Source organism: Pelophylax lessonae (assembly GCF_965119305.1).
Source record: "Pelophylax lessonae genome assembly, chromosome: 11".
Taxonomy (NCBI): domain Eukaryota; kingdom Metazoa; phylum Chordata; class Amphibia; order Anura; family Ranidae; genus Pelophylax; species Pelophylax lessonae.
In genome coordinates this window covers 51264833-51290531 of record NC_138778.1, presented here as the reverse complement: position 1 = coordinate 51290531, position 25699 = coordinate 51264833, and the positions used below count along the sequence as shown (strand labels likewise).

Genomic DNA, 25699 nt, shown 5'->3' with positions numbered 1-25699 from the left:
AATTGTTTTTGGTGCCAAAAAAATCCCATACAGATTGCTTTCAAATCTATTACAACATGTCTCAAAGTTGAAACAGGGCAACAAAAATCTTGCAAAGTAATTGGTACGAATAAGGAGGAGCTGGAAGAACATTTTGTAACTAAAGGCCCGTACACACGCACCGATTGTCGGCCGAACGATCGGCCGTCTTTTGTCCGGTGCTGTCGTGTAGGTTGAAAAGTGCTAAAGACTGCACACGAATTTTGTCGGCCAACAACAACCGACTGCAGAAGTGATGTCATGTGATGGTTAACTTTCCGTGTGTTTTTTTTTTTTCTTCTCTGAGCATGCCCAGTCTTGCTCATCTGCGGTTTGTCGGCTGAATTCTGTACTGACTGAGGAACAATCGGCCGTTCTGGTGTTGGCCAACAAAAATTTTAAAGCCTGCACATCAGATTCCTTTCGGCCGAAAAGTCGCAGTCGGTTGTTGGAAGCATCATACTAACAAGCCGACAATCGGCCGATCGGACGGTGGCCGAATATTTACGTCCGACAATCGCTACGTGTGTACAGGCCTTAAGTAGGTTAGGTTATTTGGCAACAGATCAGTAATCTGATTGGGTATCAAAAGAGCATCTTCGAGAGTCAGAGTATCTGACATAAAGATGGGCAGAGGTTCACCAGTCTGTAAAAAGCTGCATCTAAAAATTGTCAAACCATTTTAGAATAATGTTCCTCAATGAAAAATTGCAAAGAATATAAAATAAATAGATAGGTACGTCTCTATCTTCAACAATAGGTAATATCAAAAGATTCAGAGAATCTGGAGAAATCTCTGTGCGCAATAGACAAGGCCAAAATGCAATATTGGATGCCGGTTATCTTCGGGCACTGCATTAAAAACAGGCATGATTCTGCAATGGACATCATTGCATGGGCTCAGAAATAATTCCAAAAGTCACTGTCTGTGAACACAGCTCGTCATGCCATCCAAAAATGTAAAGGAGAAGCTATATCTTATCATGATATAGAAACTCCTCTGTCTTCTCTGGGCCAAAGCTCAAAAAGCTCTAAAATGGTCTGTTGCAAAGTGGACAACTGTTCTGTGGTCAGACAAATTGAAATTAATTGGACATTCTTTTTGGTATCTATGGGTGCCGAATCCTCTGGACTAAAGAGGAGAGGGAACTTCTAGCTTATCAGCACTCAGTTCAAAAGCTTGGATCTCTTAAGGTTTGGGGTACATTAGTGTGTATGGAATGGACAGCTTGCACATCTGGAAAGGCACCATCAGTGCTGAATAATATATCCAGGTTTTAGAGCCGCATATGCTCAGGCAAGAATGGAACAACTTTTTTTTTTTTTTTTTTTTTTTTTTTTTTTTTGTGAATTGGGGTGCGCTAAACAAAATTGAAGTTCCTAGCATAAATACACTGAAACTATAAATGCAAATACACATGTGACCATCTCCATAAATTCAAATCAATAGTCCCAACAAGTGCAATGGTTAAACTGTCAATATTCAAGTGATGAAAAATGAATAAGTCCACAATAGGTCCAATGTATTGAACACTCTTCACCCTGTGACGGTGACCAAAATTCTTGATGAAAATCAACTCTGGTGATAAAACAGCTGTGTGAGTGAGTGATTCCCACCACCTTCAGGCTTATCGCCTTACCAGAAATTGACAGCTAATGGGCAAGATAGATACATGTGGCCAGCTGCTAAAGAGAGATCCTTCACCACACTCCCACTCTGTGTGCACACACTGACGGGCCTCTTACCAAAAGGTGCAGGTAAAGCGCGGTACAATCATCCTAAATGAAGGTTCTCTCAGATGGCCAGATGACCTGGGCAGACTTCCCACCTTATCGATCCGCTCTCCTAATGAACTCCACCAAGTGCCATGGGAGAGATATAAAGAAGCGGACAATGGTGCATTACCCCAGATACATTTATTGAATAAAAGGTGATGGAACTTACAAACATCGGTTGTTGAAACACATAGGTGAGAGAGTCCGCTGTACTTCCTATGTCCGGCTGCAGTACGGTGGATATAATAAAAAGTCTACATACCCCTGGTAAAATGTCAGGTTTCTTCTGCTGTCTCAGCCTGGGAACACAGACAACGTTTGTCTAAGAATGGAACAACGTTCCTCTCTCAAAACTCCAGTATCCGGTCTCTTTAGTTCCCAGACGGTTACAGAAAAGGGGACGCTTCACCATGGTAACCACAATAATTTTTTGGAGTTGTACTTTGCCAGCTTTTTTGCTCTGTCCCAACTTTTTTGGGTTGTTGCAGAGAGACGAGGACAGCTTGTGTGTAGCAGACCTGTAGGTCTCCTGCCGGAGCGCTTGATGTATAACAAAAGCTATAGTTTTGGCCTTCAATAGTAGTGTAAATAATAAAGAAAACAGTGATCCAGGGGTGGCCACCACCTTTTTACACCCAACGATTTGTAACCCAGCATATTTTAAATATTTTTTTTTTTTTTTTTTTTTGCTGGCAGTCTAAAGAATATTGGTGAAGCACAAGCTTTAGGCTACATTCACACCTGAGCGTAACGTTTTCATGTTTTTTTTACTGCGATTTACAGGCGTTTTTACAGGCATTTTTTGTGCAGGCGCTTTTAGATTGAATAGAGATCAATGGAAAACGCCTGTAATCTGCCCAAAAAGAAGCTCATGTACTTTTTTGAGCGTGGGCGTTTTGCTCACAGCATCAAAATGCTCAGATGTGAACAGGGGCCATTGAAATGAATAGGATTTGTCTTGTTGGGCGTTTTGAGAGCTGATCCTAGAGCAGAAAAACTCCCCAAAGTGGAGCCTTAGAAATCTTGTCATTTACTTGAAGTTTGCGTGTATATAAACAAAAAGAATGCCGCACACGAACATGCAAAATTTATATTTTTACTTTATTTAAAATAGGAGGAACAGATTCTCTTCTGACATGTTTCATGCTGGACACAGCAACTCACAGAGAAAGTACTATGGCTAGGGTGCCACATGTCAGAAGAGAACCTGTTCCCTCTGGCAGGTATTATTTTGCATCTCAATATGAGGAATTCATGTTGCTGGTACAATTGGCTGATTTAGTAGAAACGAGTCAGCACCTGAGATGTAATTGTGGAGTGTGGGGACTTCTGGAGCAGCATGTGATTATATTTGAGTGTGTGTATGTGTGTATATATATATATATATATATATATATATATATATATATATATATATATTAATTAATAATAATAATTTTAGTCTGATATATATATATATATATATATTAATTAATAATAATAATTTTAGTCTGAACTAAGGGAAAGCCAAGTGATTTCATCAGGCAGAAGTGAAGAGCGAACTCACCGATGGGGACACAGGCAGGATCGGTTTTGGCAATGGACATAATTTGTGTGGTTTGGGAATGATGCCAATTGGATAGAATACCAAAGAGTTTCAGTCTTGTAGTTTTTATTTACAAGTTCAATTGCGTTGCCCAAGTCATAACTTTCCATAAGCCTTGAGTCTGAATGTTGGTGTTGCATCATACATGTGCACTGATTTGTCATTCTTAACCAAGTTTTCTTTTTTCTTTTCAGTTACTGTGACTAGTGGTCTTATAATGCTGATTTTGTTTTTCTCTGAGCTTCAGTATTTTCTCACAAAAGAGGTAAGTCCTATTTTTTCATTTTTCATTTTGCTGTTTAATTTGATTTTTATTTCTGTTGACTTAACCAATTAAGGACTGCCCCGTGTACATTTACTGCGCAAGGGCAGCCCTTAAGCACAAAATCGTGTACCTGTGATTGTTTCCATGGACTCTAGGGGGCGCACGCACCGCTAGAGCCAGTGGGAGCCAATCAGCGCGGCCGCTGGTCGCGATAGTTGGAGGAATGACAGGACAGCAGTCTGCCTATGTAAACAAAGCAGATTGTCGTTCTGTGAGATCTTGTGTTCCTACTAATCAAGAACACAGATCTCTCTCTTCCTGCAGTCAGTCCATCCCCCACACAGTTAAAAAAGCACTCCCTAGGAGCACACTTAACCCTTTGATCACCCCTGATGTTAACCCCTTCCCTGCCAGTGTAATTTATACAGTGACAGTGCTTTTTTTGTTTTTTAAGCACTGATCACAGTATTAGTCAATGTTCCTCAAAAAGTGTCACTTAGTGTCAGATTTGTCCGCCGAAAGGCCACTAAAAATCACTGATTGCTGCCATTGCTAATAAAAACAATTAAAATAAACAAAAAGTTCATAAATCTATCTCATAGCTTGTAGACGCTATAACTTTTGCGCAAACCATTATGCACTTTTTTTTTTTTTTTTTACCAAAAATATGTACCAGAATACAAGTTGGCTTAAAATGATGAAGAAATTTGATTTATTATTTATTTATTTTTGATTAGATATGTTTTATAGCATAAAGTAAATATATATATTTTTTTCAAAATTGTGTTGTTTTTTTATTTTGTTTAAGGCTCGGGTCACACTATTGCGATGCGGGAAGGCTGCGAATTCGCAGCCTTTTCCCGCATCGCACACGCACCCCCGGCAGTTCACACTGCCATATGCGATACGCTGGGGGTGTCAATGTAATCTTAACGACACCCCCAGTTTGATCGCATATCGCAGTGCGATCGTGCAGTTCGCACAGGATGGGATCGCACAAGTGTGAACCGCTGTGCGATCCGATCCTGATGCGGCTGCAAAAATGCCTCCTGTGCGTGTTTGCACCGGGTGCGATGCGAATTTAGCCATACAAACTGTATGGCTAAACTCGCACCGCACAGCTGATCGCATGTAATGTCGGAGCAGTGCGCTCCGACATTACATGCGAACCCGGCACTCGCATGAGTGTGAACCGGGTCTTAAGCACAAAAAATAAAAATCATAGAGGTGATTAAATACCACCAAAAAAAAGCCCTATTTGTGGGGAAAAAAAGGACCTACATTTTACTTGGGTGCAGCGTTGTACAACCGCGCAAATGTCAGTTAAAACAACGCAGTGCCGTATCGCAAAAAATGAGCTAGTCAGGAAGGGGGTAAAACATTCCGGGGCTGAAGTGGTTTAAATTATGTAACCTTTCTCCAGAATAAACATAAAGTAACCCTAGAGGAGCATATTCTGTGTACTTTCCATTGTAGGCAGCAGGATGTGTTTGTTGTTCAAAAGCAGTGACCTTTCGATTTAAAGGGCATATAAACCCAGAAAGAAAATGTAATATATTGCACCTTACTGGTTCTTGGATATTGTGGCTATATTCGTTTTCTTTTTCAGACCTTTTTTCCTTTATTACCTGATGATCCTGCTAATAGTTGATAAGGACTACTCGCTATGCTGTGTCTATGAAGAAGCAAGTTGTCACCTTGTGTTAGGACTACAGAACACCCCTCCTTACCCCTGTAACATGAGAAAGGGGGGTGCTTTGTAGTTCACAATAAAACTGAGAAGTTGATCATTGTTCACTCTAAAGGAAATGCAAAAGGATGCTGGATTTCTGACAGGATCAACAATTATTTTTCTTCCATATGTCTAAGGACTGGTAATCTGCAATTAAATGTTTGCTTTTGGGTTTAGATACCATTTAAAGTGATTTTGGAGCATGGTGTGGAAGGTGACAGTGCTGATGTGGTACCTGCAAGTAGCTTTTATTTTTCAGATCTATCCCTGTGACACTTTCGAGCTTCTAGTCACTCAGGCTATACACCAAGCCCACACCTCTTCAGGTTCAGATTAAACCCCCAAACTAAGCTATCCCTAAGCCCACCCACACCCTGTTTTATAATGTATTTTTTTTTAAGCCCCATCTAACCTTGCCGGTGGCTCCCTGTGTTGCAAATTCTCATTATATCTGAGGGTGTTGGAATAAGGAGAAATATCTTATTCCGAAATCCAACTGGGGCCCTCCAGCAGTGAGACTAGTTCCACACAGCTTTCCGTGTAAGCTGCTCATGGCCACATTTACAGTCCTGCCTCCTCAACTTACAAAACAGGGTTAAAAGAGAAGTATGGTAAAAATAAAAAATCATACTCGCCTAGATGGGTGCAGCACTGTTTCACCGCCACCTCCAAGACTAAGAACTGAGCGATTAAACACTGCTGATCGCTGACATCGGCAGGGGAAGCGAAGAAAGAAGACATCAGTGAATGAAGCGGAGAAAGAAGACATTGTGGTTGACGTTGGAGTTATGACGGGGACATTCTTCATTTTTAATAAAGAACTGTCTCATTTTTTTTGTTTTTAAACACTACACTGTTTTTTTTTTGTGAATTGGTAGGGGTTTAACGTGCCCCATTTACAAGGGAGGGGGGTTGGTTTGGGGGGGCCCCCTTTCTTAAGGGGTGCTTTCGGTGGGACTACACACCTTTTTTTTTTTTTTGCAAATCTATACCAGTATGCATCGGTGGGGGGGGGGGGGGGGCAAACAACGATTTTTTTCTCAAATTCTTTTAGCCGACAATTCTTCCTTTTTTTTTTTTTCAGCTGTCAGCGGGGAATCCTATTGACAGCTGATGACTCCTCAGTTGTTAAGGATGTGGCAGCCCTGCTTCAGCTCCTTAACAACCAGCTATATACAGTGCTTTTAAAGGGGAGATCAAAAAGAAAAAAACCCCATCTGCTGCAGGAAAAAAAAGTCCCTGACCCTTTCCAAAAACGCACCGGCTGAAAAACGCATAGATGTGAACATGTACCACAGGAAACACTGTTGAATGGACTGTAGTGCGTTTCTGCAAAAACTGAAAACGCACAAAAAATAGATGGGAGTGTAGGGTTAAGGAAAACCAGTCTTTTTTTTTTTTTTTCTTAACTTTTGGATAGGGTGAAAGATAATCTGCCTAGTCATTATTGCTGTCTGCTTCCCTCTGCTCTGCTTTGGTGATCTTTCCTCCTTGCTTCCTACCTGGTGACACAACAGGAAGTGTGAGGAAATCTCTGAAAAGGTTGGATAAGCCAACCTTTGACATTTGTTACTAAAACAAGTGTCCTCCTTGGGAGAATTCTAGAGCCCTACCTCAATGAGGCCACACACCAATAAAAACGCAAGGATTTAAACATAGTTTATGTCTAAAATTAAAAGTGAATCAAAAATGGGCAGAATAAAAACAAATGACATATGATGGAGTCTGTCACTCGCTTTAACAGCAGTTTTTATTTTTCCCTCCTGTTGTAGTTGTATTACCTGTTTGTCTTGCTCCTAGATCAAGTATTTTTCTACTTACCTTAACATGCCATGAAATGTGTCTTTATAGTGTATGAAATTGTTTGGCTGAAGTTTTGATAGCAGAAATGCATTTGTGACATTACTGAATCTTGTTTTTTTTTTTTTTTTTTTTAATTCTTAGGTATATCCTGAACTATTTGTCGATAAAACTAGAGGAGACAAGTTAAAGATCAATATTGATATTGTATTTCCACATATGCCTTGTGCTTGTGAGTAAACCTTATTCAGTTGTGAAATTTTTGCTGAAATGAAAAGATTTGTGCTGCTGATCCATATATTGTTATTGGTGGGAGCTGGCTGAATAAATTACTTGCTGACCTCTTATTGGGAGTCCTGAAGCAAAATCTCCCCACCAGAGTTCATGACAAAATGAAAATCTAAGATTGGTACTGAAAGTCAGTGCATGACGAATCATGACAGGAGTTCAAAATAGTGTTAAACCCAAAAACCAAAACCAATTCTTAAATGTGGTGGCTGCATTCAAAATTTTTTTTTTTTTATTTTTGTAGGCTTTTTTTCCCCCATTATTTTAACCTGGTGACATGGCCAGTAAGGCTGGCCATACATTATCTAACGTTCTTCTACAACTTTCCTTTAGAGTTACCAATACCATATGAGGTCAAACCTAAAACCTTTCAATTTGTATGCAGTCAGATACAGTGCTTTGCAAAAGTATTCGGCCCCCTTGAACTTTTCGACCTTTTGCCACATTTCAGGCTTCAAACATAAAGATGTAAAACTGTAATTTTTTGTGAAGAATCAACAAGTGGGACACAATCATGAAGTGGAACGAAATTTATTGGATATTTCAAACTTTTTTAACAAATAAAAAAGTGAAAAATTGGGCGTGCAAAATTATTCAGCCCCCTTAAGTTAATAATTTGTAGCGCCACCTTTTGCTGCGATTACAGCTGTAAGTCGCTTGGGGTATGACTCTATCAGTTTTGCACATCGAGAGACTGAAATTTTTGCCCATTCCTCCTTGCAAAACAGCTCGAGCTCAGTTAGGTTGGATGGAGAGCGTTTGTGAAAAGCAGTTTTCAGTTCTCTCCACAGATTCTCGATTGGATTCAGGTCTGAACTTTGACTTGGCCATTCTAACACCTGGATATTTTTTTTTGTGAACCATTCCATTGTATATTTTGCTTTTATGTTTTGGATCATTGTCTTGTTGGAAGCCAAATCTCCATCCCAGTCTCAGGTCTTTTGCAGACTCCATCAGGTTTTCTTCCAGAATGGTCCTGTATTTGGCTCCATCCATCTTCCCATCAATTTTAACCATCTTCCCTGTCCCTGCTGAAGAAAAGCAGGCCCAAACCATGATGCTGCCACCACCATGTTTGACAGTGGGGATGGTGTGTTCAGGGTGATGAGCTGTGTTGCTTTTACGCCAAACATAACATTTTGCATTATTGCCAAAAAGTTCGATTTTGGTTTCATCTGACCAGAGCACCTTTTTCCACATGTTTGGTGTGTCTCCCAGGTGGCTTGTGGCAAACTTTAAATGACACTTTTTATGGATATCTTTAAGAAATGGCTTTCTTCTTTCCACTCTTCCATAAAGGCCACATTTGTGCAGTATACGACTGATTGTTGTCCTATGGTCAGAGTCTCCCACCTCAGCTGTAGATCTCTGCAGTTCATCCAGAGTGATCATGGGACTCTTGGCTGCGTCTCTGATCAGTCTTCTCCTTGTATGAGCTGAAAGTTTAGAGGGACGGCCAGGCCTTCGTGGATTTGCAGTGGTCTGATACTCCCATTTCCGCTTGCACAGTGCTCCTTGGGATGGTTAAAGCTTGGGAAATCTTTTTGTATTCAAATCCGGCTTTAAACTTCTCCACAACAGTATCTCGGACCTGCCTGGTGTGTTCCTTGTTCTTCATGATGCTCTCTGCGCTTTAAACGGACCTCTGAGACTATCACAGTGCAGGTGCATTTATACGGAGACTTGATTACACACAGGTGGATTCTATTTATCATCATTAGTCATTTAGGTCAACATTGGATCATTCAGAGATCCTCACTGAACTTCTGGAGAGAGTTTGCTGCACTGAAAGTAAAGTAGCTGAATAATTTTGCACGCCCAATTTTTCAGTTTTTTATTTAACCACTTTACGTCTGCTCGCGGTAATACTACTGCGGCAGAGTGGTTCGTTATCGTCTGACGACGTAGTATTAACGTCGTCAGACACTCCCCCTTCTGGGCGGCGCTTGCGCGCCGCCGGAGGCTCGCTCCCGCTGTTTTCATTCACAGCGGGAGTCGGGCCAGGGGAGGAGCAGCGGCGATCGCCGCTGCTCTGCCCCGATCGCCGCTGCTCTGCCCCGATCGCCGGGGATCTAGTGTGGAGATCCGCCCGCCTGTGTAAACACAAGCGGACGGATCTCCATAGTGACAGGGAGTGACAGATCGGACTGTTCAGCATAGCTGGACATCCGATTTGTCCATGACTCACTGTCACCTCCCCCCCTACACGTCAGTAAGCACCAGGCATACATTAACCCCTCCCTCTCCAATAAAATTAACCCCTTCCCTGCCAGTGTCATTTTTACAGTAACAGTGCATATATATAGCACTGATTACTGCAGTAATGTCACTGGTACCCCCAAAAGTGTCAAAAATGTCAGTCAAGGGTCTGATCTGTCCGCCGCAATGTCGCAGTCCCACAAAAAAATCGCAGATCGCCGCCATTACGCGTTAAAAAAAAAAAAAACACCAAAAATGACAGAAATCTTTCCCTTTGTTAGTAAACGCAATAACTTTTGCGCAAACCAATCAAAATACGCTTATTGCGATTTTTTTTTTTTTTTTTTTTTTTTTTTTTTTTTTAACCAAACATAGGTAGCAGAAAACAAATTGGCCAAAAATTTTTAAAAAAAATTGGTTTTTACATCTTTTTTGGGGGGAATTTCATATAAAAAAATGTGAAAAATATTGTTATTTTTTCCAAATTTACGCTCTTTTTTTGTTTATAGCGCAAAAAGTACAAATCGCACAGGTGATCAAATACCACCAAAAGAAAGCTCTGTTTGTGGGAAAAAAAGGACGTAAATTTAGTTTGGGTACGGCGTTGCACGACCGCGCAATTGTCAGTTGAAGTCGCACAGCGCCAAATCGCAAAAAGTGGCCTGGGCGGAAGACAGCAAAATCCTCCGGTGGTAAAGTGGTTAACAAAGTTTAAAATATCCAATAAATTTCGTTCCACTTCATGATTGTGTCCCACCTGTTGTTGATTCTTCACCAAAAATTACAGTTTTATATCTTTGTTTGAAGCCTGAAAATGTGGCAAAAGGTTGCAAAGTTCAAGGGGGGCCCGAATACTTTCGCAAGGCACTGTAGGCCCTTGCACTATATAGTTGAAGGTAAGTCTAAGGCCCCTTTCACATTTGTGCGACTTGTCCTGCCACTTGGGACTGCAAAGTCGCATGACAAGTCGTACTCCATGATTTCCAATGAGTACCGTTCATATCTGTGCAACTTCAAGTCGCAAAGACTTCAAAGTAGTAGATTTTAATGTTTTGAGGTCCATAGACATAGGCATTGCTTTAAGTCCGGTCAAAATTGCAAAAAAATCATGGCAAAATTGAGCGACTTTTAGGTCCCATAAGTGTGAAAGGGGCCTAAAGAAAATTGCATAAGAAATTGTATAATGTATGACCAGCTTTAGTCTCATATTTTCCCCAGTCATCTTTCAGGACAGCATCTGGAGAGAACCCAGCTCCACCAACTTCCCAAGAAACATTGCAGTTTAGATCTTCAAAAGCATCACACTGCGGATGCACCACATATATATGAACAGCTTCAATGGAAATCAATGTTGTTTCACATGCCATGCGAATTGGATACGGTTCAAAAATCGAATTTGCATATATGTGAACTGAGCCTAAATCTGCGAGGTGTGGAATACTGTTTTTAGTCAAGAAAATTGCAATACTAAGGTTGTAATTTTACCACAATAGTGACCAATGTTTGGGAAACAGATTTTGGTTAGACAATAGGTTAATAAAAATAAATATATACACACAGTGCTCAAAAAAAATTAAAGACACACTTTAAAAACACATCAGATCTCGATGAGGAAAAATATCATGCTGGATATCTATACTGATATGAACTGGGTAATGTGTTGGAAACAAAAGGATGCCACATCGTTTGATGGAAATAAAAATCAAAGTGAAAAAATGGTGCAACAGGCTAGTCCATTTTGCTGAAATTTCATTGCAGTAACTAACACTCAGTAGTTTGTATGGCCCCCACATGCTTGTATTTATGCCTGACAACGTAGGGGCATGCTCCTAATTAGAGGACGGATGATGTCCTGAGGGTATTTCCTCCCAGATCTGGACCAGGGCATCACTGAGCTCCTGAACAGACTGAGGTGCAACCTGGCGGCATTGGATAGACCAACACATAGTGACCCAGAGGTGTTCTATTGGATTTAGGTCAGGCGAGTGTGGGAGCCATTCATTGGTATCGATTCCTTCATCCTCCAGGAACTGTCTGCATACTCTCCCCATAAGAGGCCAGGCATTGTCGTGCACCAGGAGGAACCCAGGACCCACTGCACCAGCATAGGGTCTGACAATGGGTCCAAGGATTTCACCCCGATACCCAGTGGCAGTCAGGGTGCCATTGTCTAGCCTGTAGAGGTCTGTGTGGTCCTCCATGGATATGCCTCCCCAGACCATCACTGACCCACCACCAAACCATGCTGAACAATGTCACAGGCAGCATAATGTTCTCCATGGCTTCTCCAGACCCTTTCACGTTTGTCACATGCTCAGGGTGAACCTGCACTCATTTGTGAAAAGCACAGGGTGCCAGTGGTGGACTTGCTAATTCTGGTGTTCAATAACAAATGCCAGTCGAGCTCCATGGTGCCGGGCAGTGAGCACAGCACAGCACCCACTAGAGGACGTCGGGCCCTCAGGCTACACTCATGAAGTCTGTTTCTGATTGGTCAGAGACATTTACACCAGTGGCCTGCTGGAGGTCATTTTGTAGGGCTCTGGCAGTGCTCATCCTGTTCCTATTTGCACAAAGGAGCAAATACTGGTCCTGCTGATGGCTTAAGGACCTTCTATGGCCCCGTCCAGCTCTCCTAGAGTAACTGCCTGTCTCGTGGAATCTCCTCCATGCTCTTGAGACTGTGCTGGGAGACGCAGCAAACCTTCTGGCAATGGCACTTATTGCTGTGCCATCCTGGCGGTTGCCGGTGCAACCTCTATAGCAGGGTTTCTCAACCAGGGTTCCTCCTGAGGTTGCTAGGGGTTCCTTGAGCAATGGGCAGTTTCTGCCTCTCAGATAAGTTTCCAATGACACCATTGTTCCTTTTAGCTATCTGTAAGAGGGTAATTCTTCCCAATGATGACCAGAGTAAGGAGCATTCTTCCCACTGACTGTGTAATGAGTTGTAGATTTGTAATTTTTAGCAGGGGTTCCCGAGACCTGAAATTTATTTCAAGGGTTCCTCTGTGTTGAAAAGGTTGAGAAAGGTTGCTCTATAGGGTCCAGGTATCGCCCCATGCTACCAGTAGTGACACTGACCCTAGCCAAATGCAAAACTAGTAAAAAACAGTCAGTAAGATGAGTAGGGAAAAAAAAATTCAGTGGCCTCTACCTGAAACCATTCCTGTTTTGGAGGTCATCTCATTGTTGCCCATCTAGTGCACCTATTAATTTAACACCAAAGCAGCTAAAACTGATTAAACAACCCCCCTCTGCTACTTAACTGACCAAATCAATATCCCAGGAGTTTAATTGACTTGATGCTATAACCGATTAAAAAGTGTTCCTTTTCATTTTTTTTTGAGCAGTGTATATAGAAAAAGGGTCAGGTGTTATAGTCTGCTTTGTATTTTCTGTCTTTATTTTTCTATGTGTCTATGTAATATTAATCTGTGCTTTTTGTTTCACAAAATAATTATTTGCCCTGTAGATTTAAGCATAGATGCCATGGATGTAGCTGGGGAGCAGCAACTGGATGTTGAGCACAATCTGTTCAAACGGCGACTGGGAAAAGATGGGAAAGTAGTATCGTCAGAAGCCGAAAGGCATGGTATGTGTTTACTGGGAATTTTATGCTTCATTCTTTAAAGCGGTAATAAAGTCAAAGTTTGAAAAACTGCTGAACGGCAGAGTTTTTATAGCAGAAGAGACCCTAGTGATCTCTTATATCATAAATTCCTTTCAGCTTTTGCGTAATCTGAGCTGTGCACGCCCAGCTCAGAGCACATTTATGGCACCCACTCTGGAGGGCTTAGTTTGACAAGTAACTAAGTCTACCATAATAGGTTAGTGCGTGGTGCATACTAGCACATTATGGCATAAAACCACCTGGGGGCATGTTTAATAAAAAAATAAATAAATAAATTCTACTTTGCCAAGGTAAATCAAAACCATTCCAAGAGAACTAGTTATGTGAAAAAAGTATCCATTCTATTGATCTTCCTAAAGAGCATGTACTCCTCAAAATCAGTCATTTTTAGCTAGTCCCTGGAGCATTCTCCGCAGAGAAATAATCTATGAGGCATGAAAAGTATTTGTCCCCTTTTGGCAGTACAATTTTTTTCAGGGCTGCCATTAACGTTGATTTCGTAAAGGAGTTGCGAACCTTACAGTAGTATGTGGCTGTTTACTTTGAATACCCAATCATGTGCGCAGATTAAATAAACAGAAATTTGCTTTGCATATATTTTAATAATTGAAGTGAACACAGCTTAAAGCGGAGCTCCACCCAAAAGGAGAAGCTCCGCTTGTCTGCCTTATATTGTGTATGGGGCTGTGTAGTCGTAGACTGGTCAGGATTCCATATCAACCAAAAACACCTACAATGGGCATGTGAGTATCAATACTGGACCATGGAGCAAAGGGAGAAGGTGATCTGGTCTGATGAATCACGTTTTCTTTCACATCATGTGGATGACGGGGTGCGTGTGCATCACTTACCCTGGGGAAGAAATGGCACCATGATACTGTATAGGGGGAAGGCAAACCTTGGGTCCGGCCATTCATGTGAATGTTACTTGACATGTACCACCTACCTAAACATTGTTGCTGACCAAGTACACCCATTCATTAAAACTGGATTCCCTGATAACAGTGGCCTCTTCCAGCAGAATAATGCACCCTGCTACAATGCAAAAATGGTTTAAGGTTTTGACTTGGCCTCCAAATTCTACAGATCTTAATTCAATCGAGCATCTGTGGAATGTACTGGAAGAAAAGGTCTGCTCTGTGCAGACCCCAGCTTGTAATTTACAAGACTTATAGGATCTGCTACTGACTAGAGTTGCACAATTAATCGTTAAAAAAATCACGATTACGATTCAACCCCCCTTAACGACCTTAGTCCAGCATTTCCACGATTTATACAGTGCAGAATCATTCTCTGCTCACTCACAGCTGTCAAAAAAAAAAAAAGCCTCCAAAAATTTTTATCAACCTTGCTCAGACTTGGAGATAAACATGTTTTACAATTTATCATTTATTTCTTTTAGATCAGAGGGTTGAACTTCGGTCTGTAACTGAGGTCAGTTTAACCATTCAAAGACTAAAGTGGGGTACACACTATAAGCAAATCGGGCGAACGATTGTACGATTTTTCTCGTTGTTTCACAGCAAATCGGAACCGATGAATTTTCTTACGAACATTCTCATACAACCAAACCTTTTTTTTGTTGTTTATTGTTTCTGATCATGTGCAGTCTTTCTTTTCTGACTTTCCTCATACAAAAATCGTACGAAAACAGTACGCATTAAACGAAAATCATTTGTTTTTTCCTGTACGTGAAAAATTTCGGAGTTTGTCCATCCGAGAATTTTCATAAGAAAATTCTGTCTGTAGAAAGTTCTGTACACACTATACGAAAATTGTACGAAAATTCTTTGGACAAAAATGCTCGCCCTTTTTTCTTATAGTGTGTACGAGCCTTAAGCCTTTTTCTGACCCTTGTTGCTTACAAGTTAAAATCAGTATTTTTTTTGATAGAAAATGACTTGGAACCCCCAAACAATTAATTAATATATTTTTTTAGCCGAGACCCTGGGAGAATAAAATGGTGGTTTTTGCAATATTTAAGTCATACTGTATTTGCGAAGCGGTCTTGCAGCGAAGTTAGCCCCATCTTTTCACCATGTGAACCATTATCGGCCATGAGAAATGGACTCTTCCCAGAACACATAACTACTCCAATACAGAGTCAAATCAGCCTGTATAGTACAATCCCATCAAACCAATATCCATCTCGTATTGCTTGGCTGGAATTCCACAGTGTATCTCATCTTCCAGTAAGTGGTAACCTCAATGGCAACCATAGTGCACGAAATTCCATATGAAATCAAGATGGAAGAATCCACATAGTGTAAATCCAACTAAAAACCTTTATTGCAGTTCAGTGTGCATACTACTCACATAGATAACACAGATATGCGCTTTGTCTATAAATCTTTCCCGGGAATGCGTGGTAGAGAATTTCAGACACTGCTTCACAAAATTACCAGTCCAGATAGGCGTTGTGACATTGCATGTGTTAGCTCCGCCCAACGCGTTTCATCATGTGACATTGGGGGCATAAACTAAAATCTAGCCAAACCTGACCATCACAACAATAGGACAGGCAGTTTCAAAGTCGGGGACATTATTATGGAGCTTCCCCCATCCCTTCTCTGTGGCTTTAACAGCCTTAACTTTTCTGCAAGATTTTGTAGTGTTGCTGTGGGAATTTGGCCAAAAAGAACATTTGTAAGGTCTACTAATTTTACTAATACTAACAATTTTGGACAAAAAAACCTGGTTCGCTAAGCGGAAATTACCCCAAGTCAGAATAAATGGGCTATTTGGGTACCAACTGATAACACATTTGAAGTGACATAAAAGTTAACACGTTTACTGATACAAAAAGGAAAATGTTTTTTTTCTATGTACATGAATACATTATTAAAATTACACAAGTTGACAATATTATTTTAGAACACACAAGTTTCAGATGATGGCATTTTTTGAGTGAAGAGTTGCTATTTATTTGAGGCACTTATCCAATTTTCAGACGTTCACTAAGGTTGAGGCCAAGGCTCTGTGCTGGGCACTCAAATTCCTCTGACCCCCATACGCCTCAATCCATGCCTTTTATGGAAATGGCTTTGTACACAGGGACAGTCTTGCTAGAACACAAAAGGGCATTTTCCAAACTCTTACCATGTTTTTACAAGGCTGTAAGTGCGCAATTGTGTAAATCTCTTTGTATGCCATAGTGTTAACAGTACCTTTCACTGAAAATGCCTGGCTAATGATTTGAGAGTTGTGTGCAAATATTTTGGCTATATAGTGTATATATTACAGTATCTCCCCTCAAATTTTTGTAAATATTTTATTATCTTTTCATGTGACAACACTGAAGAAATAACACTTTGCTACAATGTAAAGTAGTGAGTGTACAGCTTGTATAACAGTGTAAATTTGCTGTCCCCTCAAAATAACTCAACACACAGCCATTAATGTCTAAACTGCTGGCAAAAAAAAGTGAGTACACCCCTGAATAAAAATGTTCAAATTGGGCCCAAAAGTGTCAATATTTTGTGTGGCCACCATTATTTTCCAGCACTGTCTTAACACTCTTGGCCATGGAGTTCACAAGAGCTTCAAAGTTTGCCACTGGAGTCCTCTTCTACTCCTCCATGATGACATCACGGAGCTGGTGGATGTTAGAGACCTTGCGCTCCTCCACCTTCTGTTTGAGGATGCCCCACAGATGCTCAATAGCATTTAGGTCTGGAGACATGCTTGGCCAGTCCATCACCTTTACCCTCAGCTTCTTTAGCAAGGCAGTGGTCATCTTGGAGGTGTGTTTGGGGTCGTTATCCTGTTGAAATACTGCCCTGCAGCCCAGTCTCTGAAGGGAGGGGATCCTGCTTTGCTTCAGTATGTAACAGTACATGTTGGTATTCATGGTTCCCTCAATGATCTGTAGCTCCCCAGTGCTGGCAGCATTTATGCAGCCCCAGACAATGACACTCCCACCCCTATGCTTAACTGCAGGCAAGACACACTTGTCTTTGTACTCCTCACTTGGTTGCGGCCACACACACTTGACACCATCTGAACCAAATAAGTTTATCTTATTTGTATTATCAGACCACAGGACATTGTTCCAGTAATCCAGGTCCTTAGTCTGCTTGTCTTCAGCAAACTGTTTGTGGGCTTTCTTGTGCATCATCTTTAGAAGAGGCTTCCTTCTGGGATGACAGCCATGCAGACCAATTTGATGCAGTGTGCGGCATATGGTCTGAGCACTGACAGGCTGACCCCCCCCACCCCTTCAACCTCTGCAGCAATGCTGGCAGCACTCATACATCTATTTCCCAAAGACATATGTGGATATGACACTGAGCACATGCACTCAACTTCTTTGGTCGACCATGGTGAGGCCTGTTCTGACTGGAACCTGTCCTGGTAAACTGCTGTGTGGTCTTGGCCAGCATGCTGCAGCTCATTTTTAGGGACTTGGCAATCTTCTTATAGCCTAGGCCAGTGATGGCGAACCTTGGCACCCCAGATGTTTTGGAACTACATTTCCGATGATGCTCATGCATTCTGCAGTGTAGTTGAGCATCATGGGAAATATAGTTCAAAAACATCTGGGGTGCCAAGGTTCGCCATCACTGGCCTAGGCCATCTTTATGTAGAGCAACAATTCTTTTTTTCAGATCCTCAGAGAGTTCTTTGCCATGAGGTGCCATGTTGAACTTCCAGTGACCAGTATGAGAAATTGAGAGTGATAACACCAAATTTAACACACCTGCTCCCCATTCACACCTGAGACCTTGTAACACTGACGAGTCACATGACACTAGGGAGGAAAAATGGCTAATTGGCCCAGTTTGGACATTTTTACTTAGGGGTGTACTCACTTTTGTTGCCAGTGGTTTAGACATTAATGGATGTGTGTTGAGTTATTTTGAGTGGCCAGCAAATTCGCACTGTTATACAAGCTGGACACTCACTACTTTACATTGTAGCAAAGTGTCATTTCGTGTTGTCACATGAAAAGATATAATAAAAAAATTACAAAAATGTGAAGGGTGTACTCACTTTTGTGAGATACTGTATGTGAGTGAATACAATCAGTGCAACCACAATTTCTTATAAATGTGATAAAAAAAATTGATACCCAAAACTCCACTATAAATAGACCAATACCCTGTTGCTGGCTGGTCACTCCCAGTGAATGTGGACTTTAATTAACTTTTTTTTTCTATTTTATCATTTACTTTTGATTATCATAAATTTACTTAGAGGAGAGGAGATCAAGGAACTTTTGTGACGTATTGAATCAGTTGCGCTCCACTATATTGATTATAATTAGTGTATATAATCACATGTTCATTTTTGGTCACATGAGGTGTGCTGTTGTAGTTGCAGATAAACAGAATCTGATTGTTAATTGAACTGTCCTTTTTTTTGCATTCTATTCTGCAGATCTAGGAAAATCGGAGGAGCATGTCGTTTTTGATCCCAAAACTTTAGATCCTAATCGTTGTGAAAGCTGCTATGGTGCAGAGACTGATGATATCAGGTAATTACTTCAGAGATTAAAGGTTCTTTGGTTGATGTTGTGTTTTTTTTTTTTTTTTTTTTTTTTTTTTTTTTTTTAGAAGCTTAGTGATATTAAAGGCTGTTTTTTTTTTTTTAAATAACAAACGTCCTATACTTGCCTGCTTTGTGCAATGGTTTTGCGCAGAGCAGTCCAGATCATCCCCTTTTGAGTCCCTTTCCTGTTCTTCTGGCCCCTCCCACCTGCTGAGTGCCCCCACAACAAGCCTCTTGCTATGGGGGCACTCTTGCGTGCTTGCTCTTGAGCCCTGTTTCTCCATTTCCCCGATCCCTACTCTCTCCTCGCTGGCTCCCACTGCTGTATCTCAGCCAATGAGTAGAGAGAGACCCGGGAGAGCTGCTGCTTCAGTGCACATCGCTGGATCAAGATCGGGCTCAGGTAAGTATTAGGGGAGTGATTTGAGGGAAGCAGCTCACAGCCTTTACAACCACTTTAAATGAGCACTATAGTGAAAAATATTTATATTCTAGTAACTGTATGGGGTTAAGACCTCCAATGACAGTATTCACTATAAGAATTATTGTTTTAATTATTTTTTTATTTTACATTCTTTTATTTATTTTTTTCTCACCCTTGTGTTCAAGTTCAGCAACCGGACCAAATTAAACAAAGAGGCAGATGCATAGTGTTTTCCCTTTTGACTATTTTTTAAAACCCCTAATGGAACACACTTGCGCGATAAAACGTTAAATAGCACTTGTAGCAAATCTACAGCAGCTGGCTCACCACCCTATTGGGAGCGCTACGCGTCTAGGAGGGAGGAGCTGAGCCTGTGACATCACGCTGACACTGCTGTGTACAACGAGAGTGGTGAGCCAGCTGAGGTAGATTTGCTACAGATTTACTGTTTTATCTAGCAAGTGTATTCCATTGAGGGCTTTATTAAATAGTTAAATGGGGAAAGCACTGTGTATCTGCCTCTGTTTCCTATGGTCTGGTTGTTAAACGTGCACACAAGGGTGAGAGATAACCGAGACTCAGAAGAAAAAAATCAGTTCTGCCCAGGAGCAGAGTGATATTTGATGATGGCCCTTATTTCTATTTTTGAGGGAAGCAGGGTTTTCACCTGGTGTTTGGAGCACATGCAACACAAGAGGAAGCATGTTTCACTGAACACTGTTGGTGGCAGAGGAGATATAGAAGGACACTTGTATATGAGTGGAGAGGAGTATTTTTCAGATTTTTTTTTGTGCAACTATCACAATTTGAGAGAATGACACAATAACATTTGTTTATTTGCAAGGAAATTTATTAATTTATATACATTTGTTGTGCTGCACTATGAAGGTGAAAATTATTGTTCGATGTTGTGAGATCACAAAGTATTCAGCTTGCACAATTTTTTAAATTATTTTGAGCTCTCTATCGGGGTTATATAGTTTTTTTAGGTTTACATATGTTGAGCTATTTTTTTTATTGCGCTGATTGTCACTATATACTTCATATCAATAAGCTGTTTTAAATTGTCATACAAATATATAAATTTGAAATAAAATCTTTATTTCTTGGCAATAACATGGTGTGGTTGGATTTCTGCCAGTCAGAGACTGTGTCACACCCCTCTATCCTGTGTCTTATAATAGGAGGGAGGTGAAGCCTCCATTAATCTACATGTAATATCCCACCCCTATTGTGTTTAGCTGGTTTGTGGGCATGAAGGTGGAGGGAAGGATTGGGCTGTCATTTACCACTGTGTATACAACCACATGTGTGACTCTATAGTCTTGTGGGCTGCTCAGATGTTATAGGGAGGAAGTGCTCAGCATAGAAACTAACTGAAAACTGAGCATGTGCAAAGTTGCCACCACAGTTGTAAAATCCCTAGCTGAATTGGGGACATGAACAGAAGGTAGAAATAGAGAGCAGCAGGATCAATCAGGTTTTTTGCAGGGTACAGAATGCAAATCTCATAGTGACTGAGTGAGTATTAACAGCATGTAATACAACATTTATTTATATCGTTTTTATGATGTGAGTTTAGTGACACTTTAAAGCGGAACTCAACCCTCCTGTCCTTCATAATCAGGGAATCTGCCGTATTCGCTGCGGTTTAATCTGCAGTTACCATGGAGCTGAATATTTGAACAGTAATAATACCAGTTCTCATTCACAACACGCCTTGACCCTTGAATGTAACTGTTTTGGGAAACCGTTAAATTGATGGGTTTAGCACCATTATAAAGTCCATTACTAACCGCATATCTGTCTGAGACTATCGTGTACACAGGCTGACAATGCTGCTGTGCAAATTCTCTGTAGAAAGAGCACACAAAGTGGGAGGTGATCGAAGAAATTGATCAACTGGGTGGGATTTCCTGTGATACAATTGTTATGGGAGGGGAACTACTTGTGTTAATGGTAGTGAAAGATTGCATCAGATGTTAATTTTTTATTTTGACCATGGTACTATTTAATGTCCTTTGGACCTCTGCAGGTGTTGTAATACATGTGATGATGTGCGGGAGGCCTATCGCCGGAAGGGGTGGGCGTTCAAAACACCAGATTCCATAGAGCAGTGTAAAAGGGAGGGCTTCAGTCAGAAGATGCAGGAGCAGAAAAATGAGGGCTGTGAATTGTATGGATTCTTGGAAGTCAATAAGGTAATATTTTATTTACTGAGCATGTATGTATTACTGTATGTATATGTGTATTTTCCTCTTTTTGTTCTGTTGCAGAGATTTCCCTATTTTGCCAGATGGCAAAACAGGAAACCCTCCAAAGTGAGACGTAAACCCCTCCTGGTAAACACAAGTGTCCTTGTTAGAAAATTCCCCTCTCTTACTGTATTTAGTGAGAGAAAACAAAACTGAAAAGAGTTCTAACCCTTCTCTACCTTATCCATAGCTACAAAAATCGCTACAGACACACATACAGTATCTCACAAAATTGAGTACACCCCTCACATTTTTGTAAATATATTATTATATCTTTTCATGTGACATCACTGAAGAAATTACACTTTGCTACAATGTAAAGCAGTGAGTGTGCAGCTTGTATAACAGTGTACATTTGCTGTCCCCTCAAAATAACTCAACACACAGCCATTAATGTCTAAAGCGCTGGACACATAAGTGAGTGAGTAAACCCCTAAGTGAAAATGTCAAAGTTGCGCCAAAATGTCAATATTTTGTGTGGCTACCATTATTTTCCAGCACTGCCTTAACCCCCTTGGGCATAGAGTTCACCAGAGCTTCACAGGTTGCTACTGGAGTCCTCTTCCACTTCTCCATGACGGCATCACGGAACTGGTGGATGTTTGAGACCTTGCGCTCCTCCACCTTCCGTTTTGAGGATACCCCACAGATGCTCAATGGGGTTTAGGTCTAGAGACATGCTTGGCCATTCAATCACCTTTACCCTCACCTTCTTTAGCAAGGCAGTGGTCATCTTGGAGGTGTGTTTGGGGTCATTATCATATTGAAATATTGCCCTGCGGCCCAGTCTCTGAAGGAAGGGGATCATGCTCTGCTTCAGTATGTCACAGTACATGTTTGCATTCATGGTTCCCTCAATGTGTAGCTCCCCGGTGCCGGCAGCACTCATTTAGCCCCAGACCATGACACTCCCACCACTGTGCTTGACTGTAGGCAAGAGAAACTTGTCTTTGTGCTTCTCACTTGGTTGCCGCCATACACGCTTGACACAATCTGAACCAAATAAGTTTATCTTGGTCTCATCAGACCACAGGACATGGTTTCAGTAATGCATGTCCTTAGTCTGCTTGTCTTCACCAAACTGTTTGTGGGCTTTCATGTGCATCACCTTTACAAGAGGCTTCCTTCTAAAATATTCCAATTTGATGCAGTGTGCGGCGTATGGTCTGAGCACTGACAGGCTGACCCCCCCACCCCTTTGAACCTCTGCAGCAATGTTGGCAGTACTCATATGTATATTTCCCCAAAGATGACCTCTGGATATGATGCTGAGCATGTGCAATCAAGTTCTTTTGTTGACCATGGCGAGGCCTGTTCTGAGTGGAACCTGTCCTGTTTAACCACTGTATGGTCTTGGCCACCATGCCGCAGCTCAGTTTCAGGGTCTTGGCAATCTTCTTATAGCCTAGGCCAGTGATGGGGAATCTTGGCACCCCAGATGTTTTGGAACTACATTTCCAATGATGCTCATGACATGCACTCTGCAGTGTAGTTGAGCATCATGGGAAATGTAGTTCCAAAACATCGGGGGTGCCAACATTCCCCATCACTAGCCTAGGCCATCTTTATGTAGAGCAATGATTCTTTTTTTTTTTCCAAATCCTCAGAGTTCTTTGCCATGAGGTGCCATGTTGAACTTCCAGTGACCAGTATGAGAGAGTGAGAGCGATAACACCAAATTTAACACACCTGCTCCCCATTCACACCTGAGACCTTGTAACACTACGAGTCACATGACACAGAGGGAGGGAAGATGGCTAATTGGACCCAATTTGGACATTTTCACTTAGGGGTGTACTCACTTTTGGTGCCAGCAGTTTAGACATTAATGGCTGTGTGTTGAGTTATTTTGAGGAGACAGAAAATGTACACTGTTATACAAGCTGTACACTAAGTAGCGTAAATAACAGTGTAAATTTGCTGTCCCCTAAAAATAACAACACACAGCCATTAATGTCTAAACCTGCTGGCAACAAAAATGAGTACACCCCTAAGTGAAAACGTCCAAATTAGGCCCAATTAGCCATTTTGTCTCCCCGGTGTCACTGATGCTTCAGAAGTGATCTGCTGTTTCTCTGGAGGACATGCATTGGGCTCACTTTCCTTTATATGGCCACAAGCTTGCTACAGAATGCGTATGAGTAAAAGCCTAAGATCTGGAGGACCCCAGTGTTTGTATGTCTAGTAATGAGAATTAAATCTGTGAATAACTAATAAATGCACTGATTGTAAAAACAAATAATATGTTTACCTTTCCTTCTCTATTAAGGTGGCTGGAAACTTCCATTTTGCTCCTGGGAAAAGCTTCCAGCAGTCTCACGTCCATGGTAAATAGCTCTTTACTGTGCTGTTACAAAATAAATTGGGTTTTTATAGTAAGAAATACTTTTTTTTTATATTTATTGATTTGCATCTGATAGAGAATAGAAGACTTGATATAATGTGTATAGAGCATAGACTTTCAGTAATAAACCGCAACCACAAAAAACTGTTTATTCTGCAATACAATTCATGGTTGAATGCTCAGTGTTTAATAATCTTTCCACTGGATATGAGCAGAAAGAAAAACAAGGAGACTAAGTGGGCTCAGAGAATGGGAACATGTCACAAACCGTAACCATACATTTACATGAATTATCATAAAGTTCTACATTTTTTTTTTTTTTTTTTTTTTTTTTTATGGTTTTCTTTCTTTCGCAAGACACGGGACAGAGAACAGTATAGCTGGTGCTGGATGCTCCTGATTGCTCTTCCCATCCCTGCTCCCCACTCAGTTGAGTGTGGAAAGGGAGGAGGAGGGCTGTGCTGGAACAAGCATAGATAAGGATGTGAGCTCTCTGCAGACAGTTCAAATCCCGCATGCCAGAAATAGAAACTGGCTTGAGTGACACATACAGACCTGAAACAGGTCTATTTGCTTAGGTAATGTGGTGCACAACACTCATACCAGCTTTCTAATTTAATATTCATTATATTGGCACAGGAGGCTTGGTTAATTCCCTTTTTTTTTTTTAAATCTCTCTAAAGTGAGGAAAAATCTCCTCTAAGGGGCAGCATACATTTTTTTAATTGTTTAGGTTTACCAAAACTTTGACTAGATACATTAGGTGGGTCCTAATATTACAGGCAGGCCTTTGCAACAGTTTTTGTTAGATCTAAAGAAGATTGTACATTTAGATTGCAATGTGTGCTGTGATTTTATTTCTTACCCAGTGACAGCTGGCTAACTTTTGGCTTTCCCATTACCTTCTGTCCCAACTAAATGGTTACTAGAACAAATAGGTTAAATTTCCAATATAGAAAGAGGTGATAGACAACACAGCAAAAAAAAATGCTAACAGGCCTAAGAAAATAACCGAAGGCTGCCTGCTGCTCAGTGAGCAGACTGAAGGACCTGACACCAGAAACTAGAATTAGATAAGGGAGAAATATCCACCAGATTGAACTTGGAGAACATGCAAACAGAAGACCAGATGGCAGCCTTGCAACTCTAGAAAGCAGGAGCTTGATGCCAAGAAGTCCAGAAAACAGTCACCGTTCTAGTGTGACTTGACAGGATCGTTGAGGCCATAAACTTGGACGATGGTCTGCCTGAGCTAACTAGAAATATTAGAACCAGAAGCTGGAGCACCCTTCTAATGTAGCTTCTTAAAGAAGCATTGGCTGAATGTGTTCCATTTCCAGAACTCCATCCAGATAATGGAGGGAAATTTCCTTTGGATAAACTAAAGCTGGACAGTGGGACAAAAGAATATCCTGATTAAGGTGAAAGGCAGAAACTACCTTGGGCAAAAAAGAAGTCCCTGGTCTCAACACCACCTTTTTCCTTTTGTAAAACCAGAAAGGTCTCCTTGCAGGATAAAACTTCTAGGTCAGATATTTGCCTCACAGAGATGATGGTACCTAGAAATACCACCTTGTAGGTGAAGTAGAGAGGAGTGTCCCTAATGGATTCAAACAATGGTTCCTGTAGAGCAGAAAACCAGAGTCCGCTCCTACGGAGTCATGGGGGAACTACATGGGAGACCCCCAGTCTTTAATTAAAGAGGAAGAGGCCAACAGTCTCTGAAATAGGATTGTACGGCATAAGCCTAGCCTTGGATCATGCTGAGAGCCAAACGCCGGTCCAGATCCAGCTGCGGGAATCAAGGGTCAATTCATCCTACGGATAAACTAAAAGGATTGAAGTCCTGAGACTAATACCAAGTAGAGTGTGCCTTCCATGTCTGATGATAG

The 25699-nt window shown here is 41.2% G+C and overlaps 1 protein-coding gene across 3 annotated transcripts in view; it reads left to right on the top strand.

Annotated features, from left to right (window-relative positions):
* The window catches only part of ERGIC3 (ERGIC and golgi 3), a 54804-nt gene that overhangs the window by 9620 nt on the left and 19485 nt on the right, over nucleotides 1–25699 (top strand). For all 3 annotated transcript variants that reach the window (XM_082271948.1, XM_082271950.1, XM_082271949.1), the window contains exons 2-7: nucleotides 3574–3644; nucleotides 7321–7408; nucleotides 13136–13255; nucleotides 18674–18770; nucleotides 21244–21409; nucleotides 23733–23790. In XM_082271948.1, the coding sequence (XP_082128074.1) occupies nucleotides 3574–3644; nucleotides 7321–7408; nucleotides 13136–13255; nucleotides 18674–18770; nucleotides 21244–21409; nucleotides 23733–23790 (600 nt within the window). The remainder of the gene's footprint in view (nucleotides 1–3573; nucleotides 3645–7320; nucleotides 7409–13135; nucleotides 13256–18673; nucleotides 18771–21243; nucleotides 21410–23732; nucleotides 23791–25699) is intronic.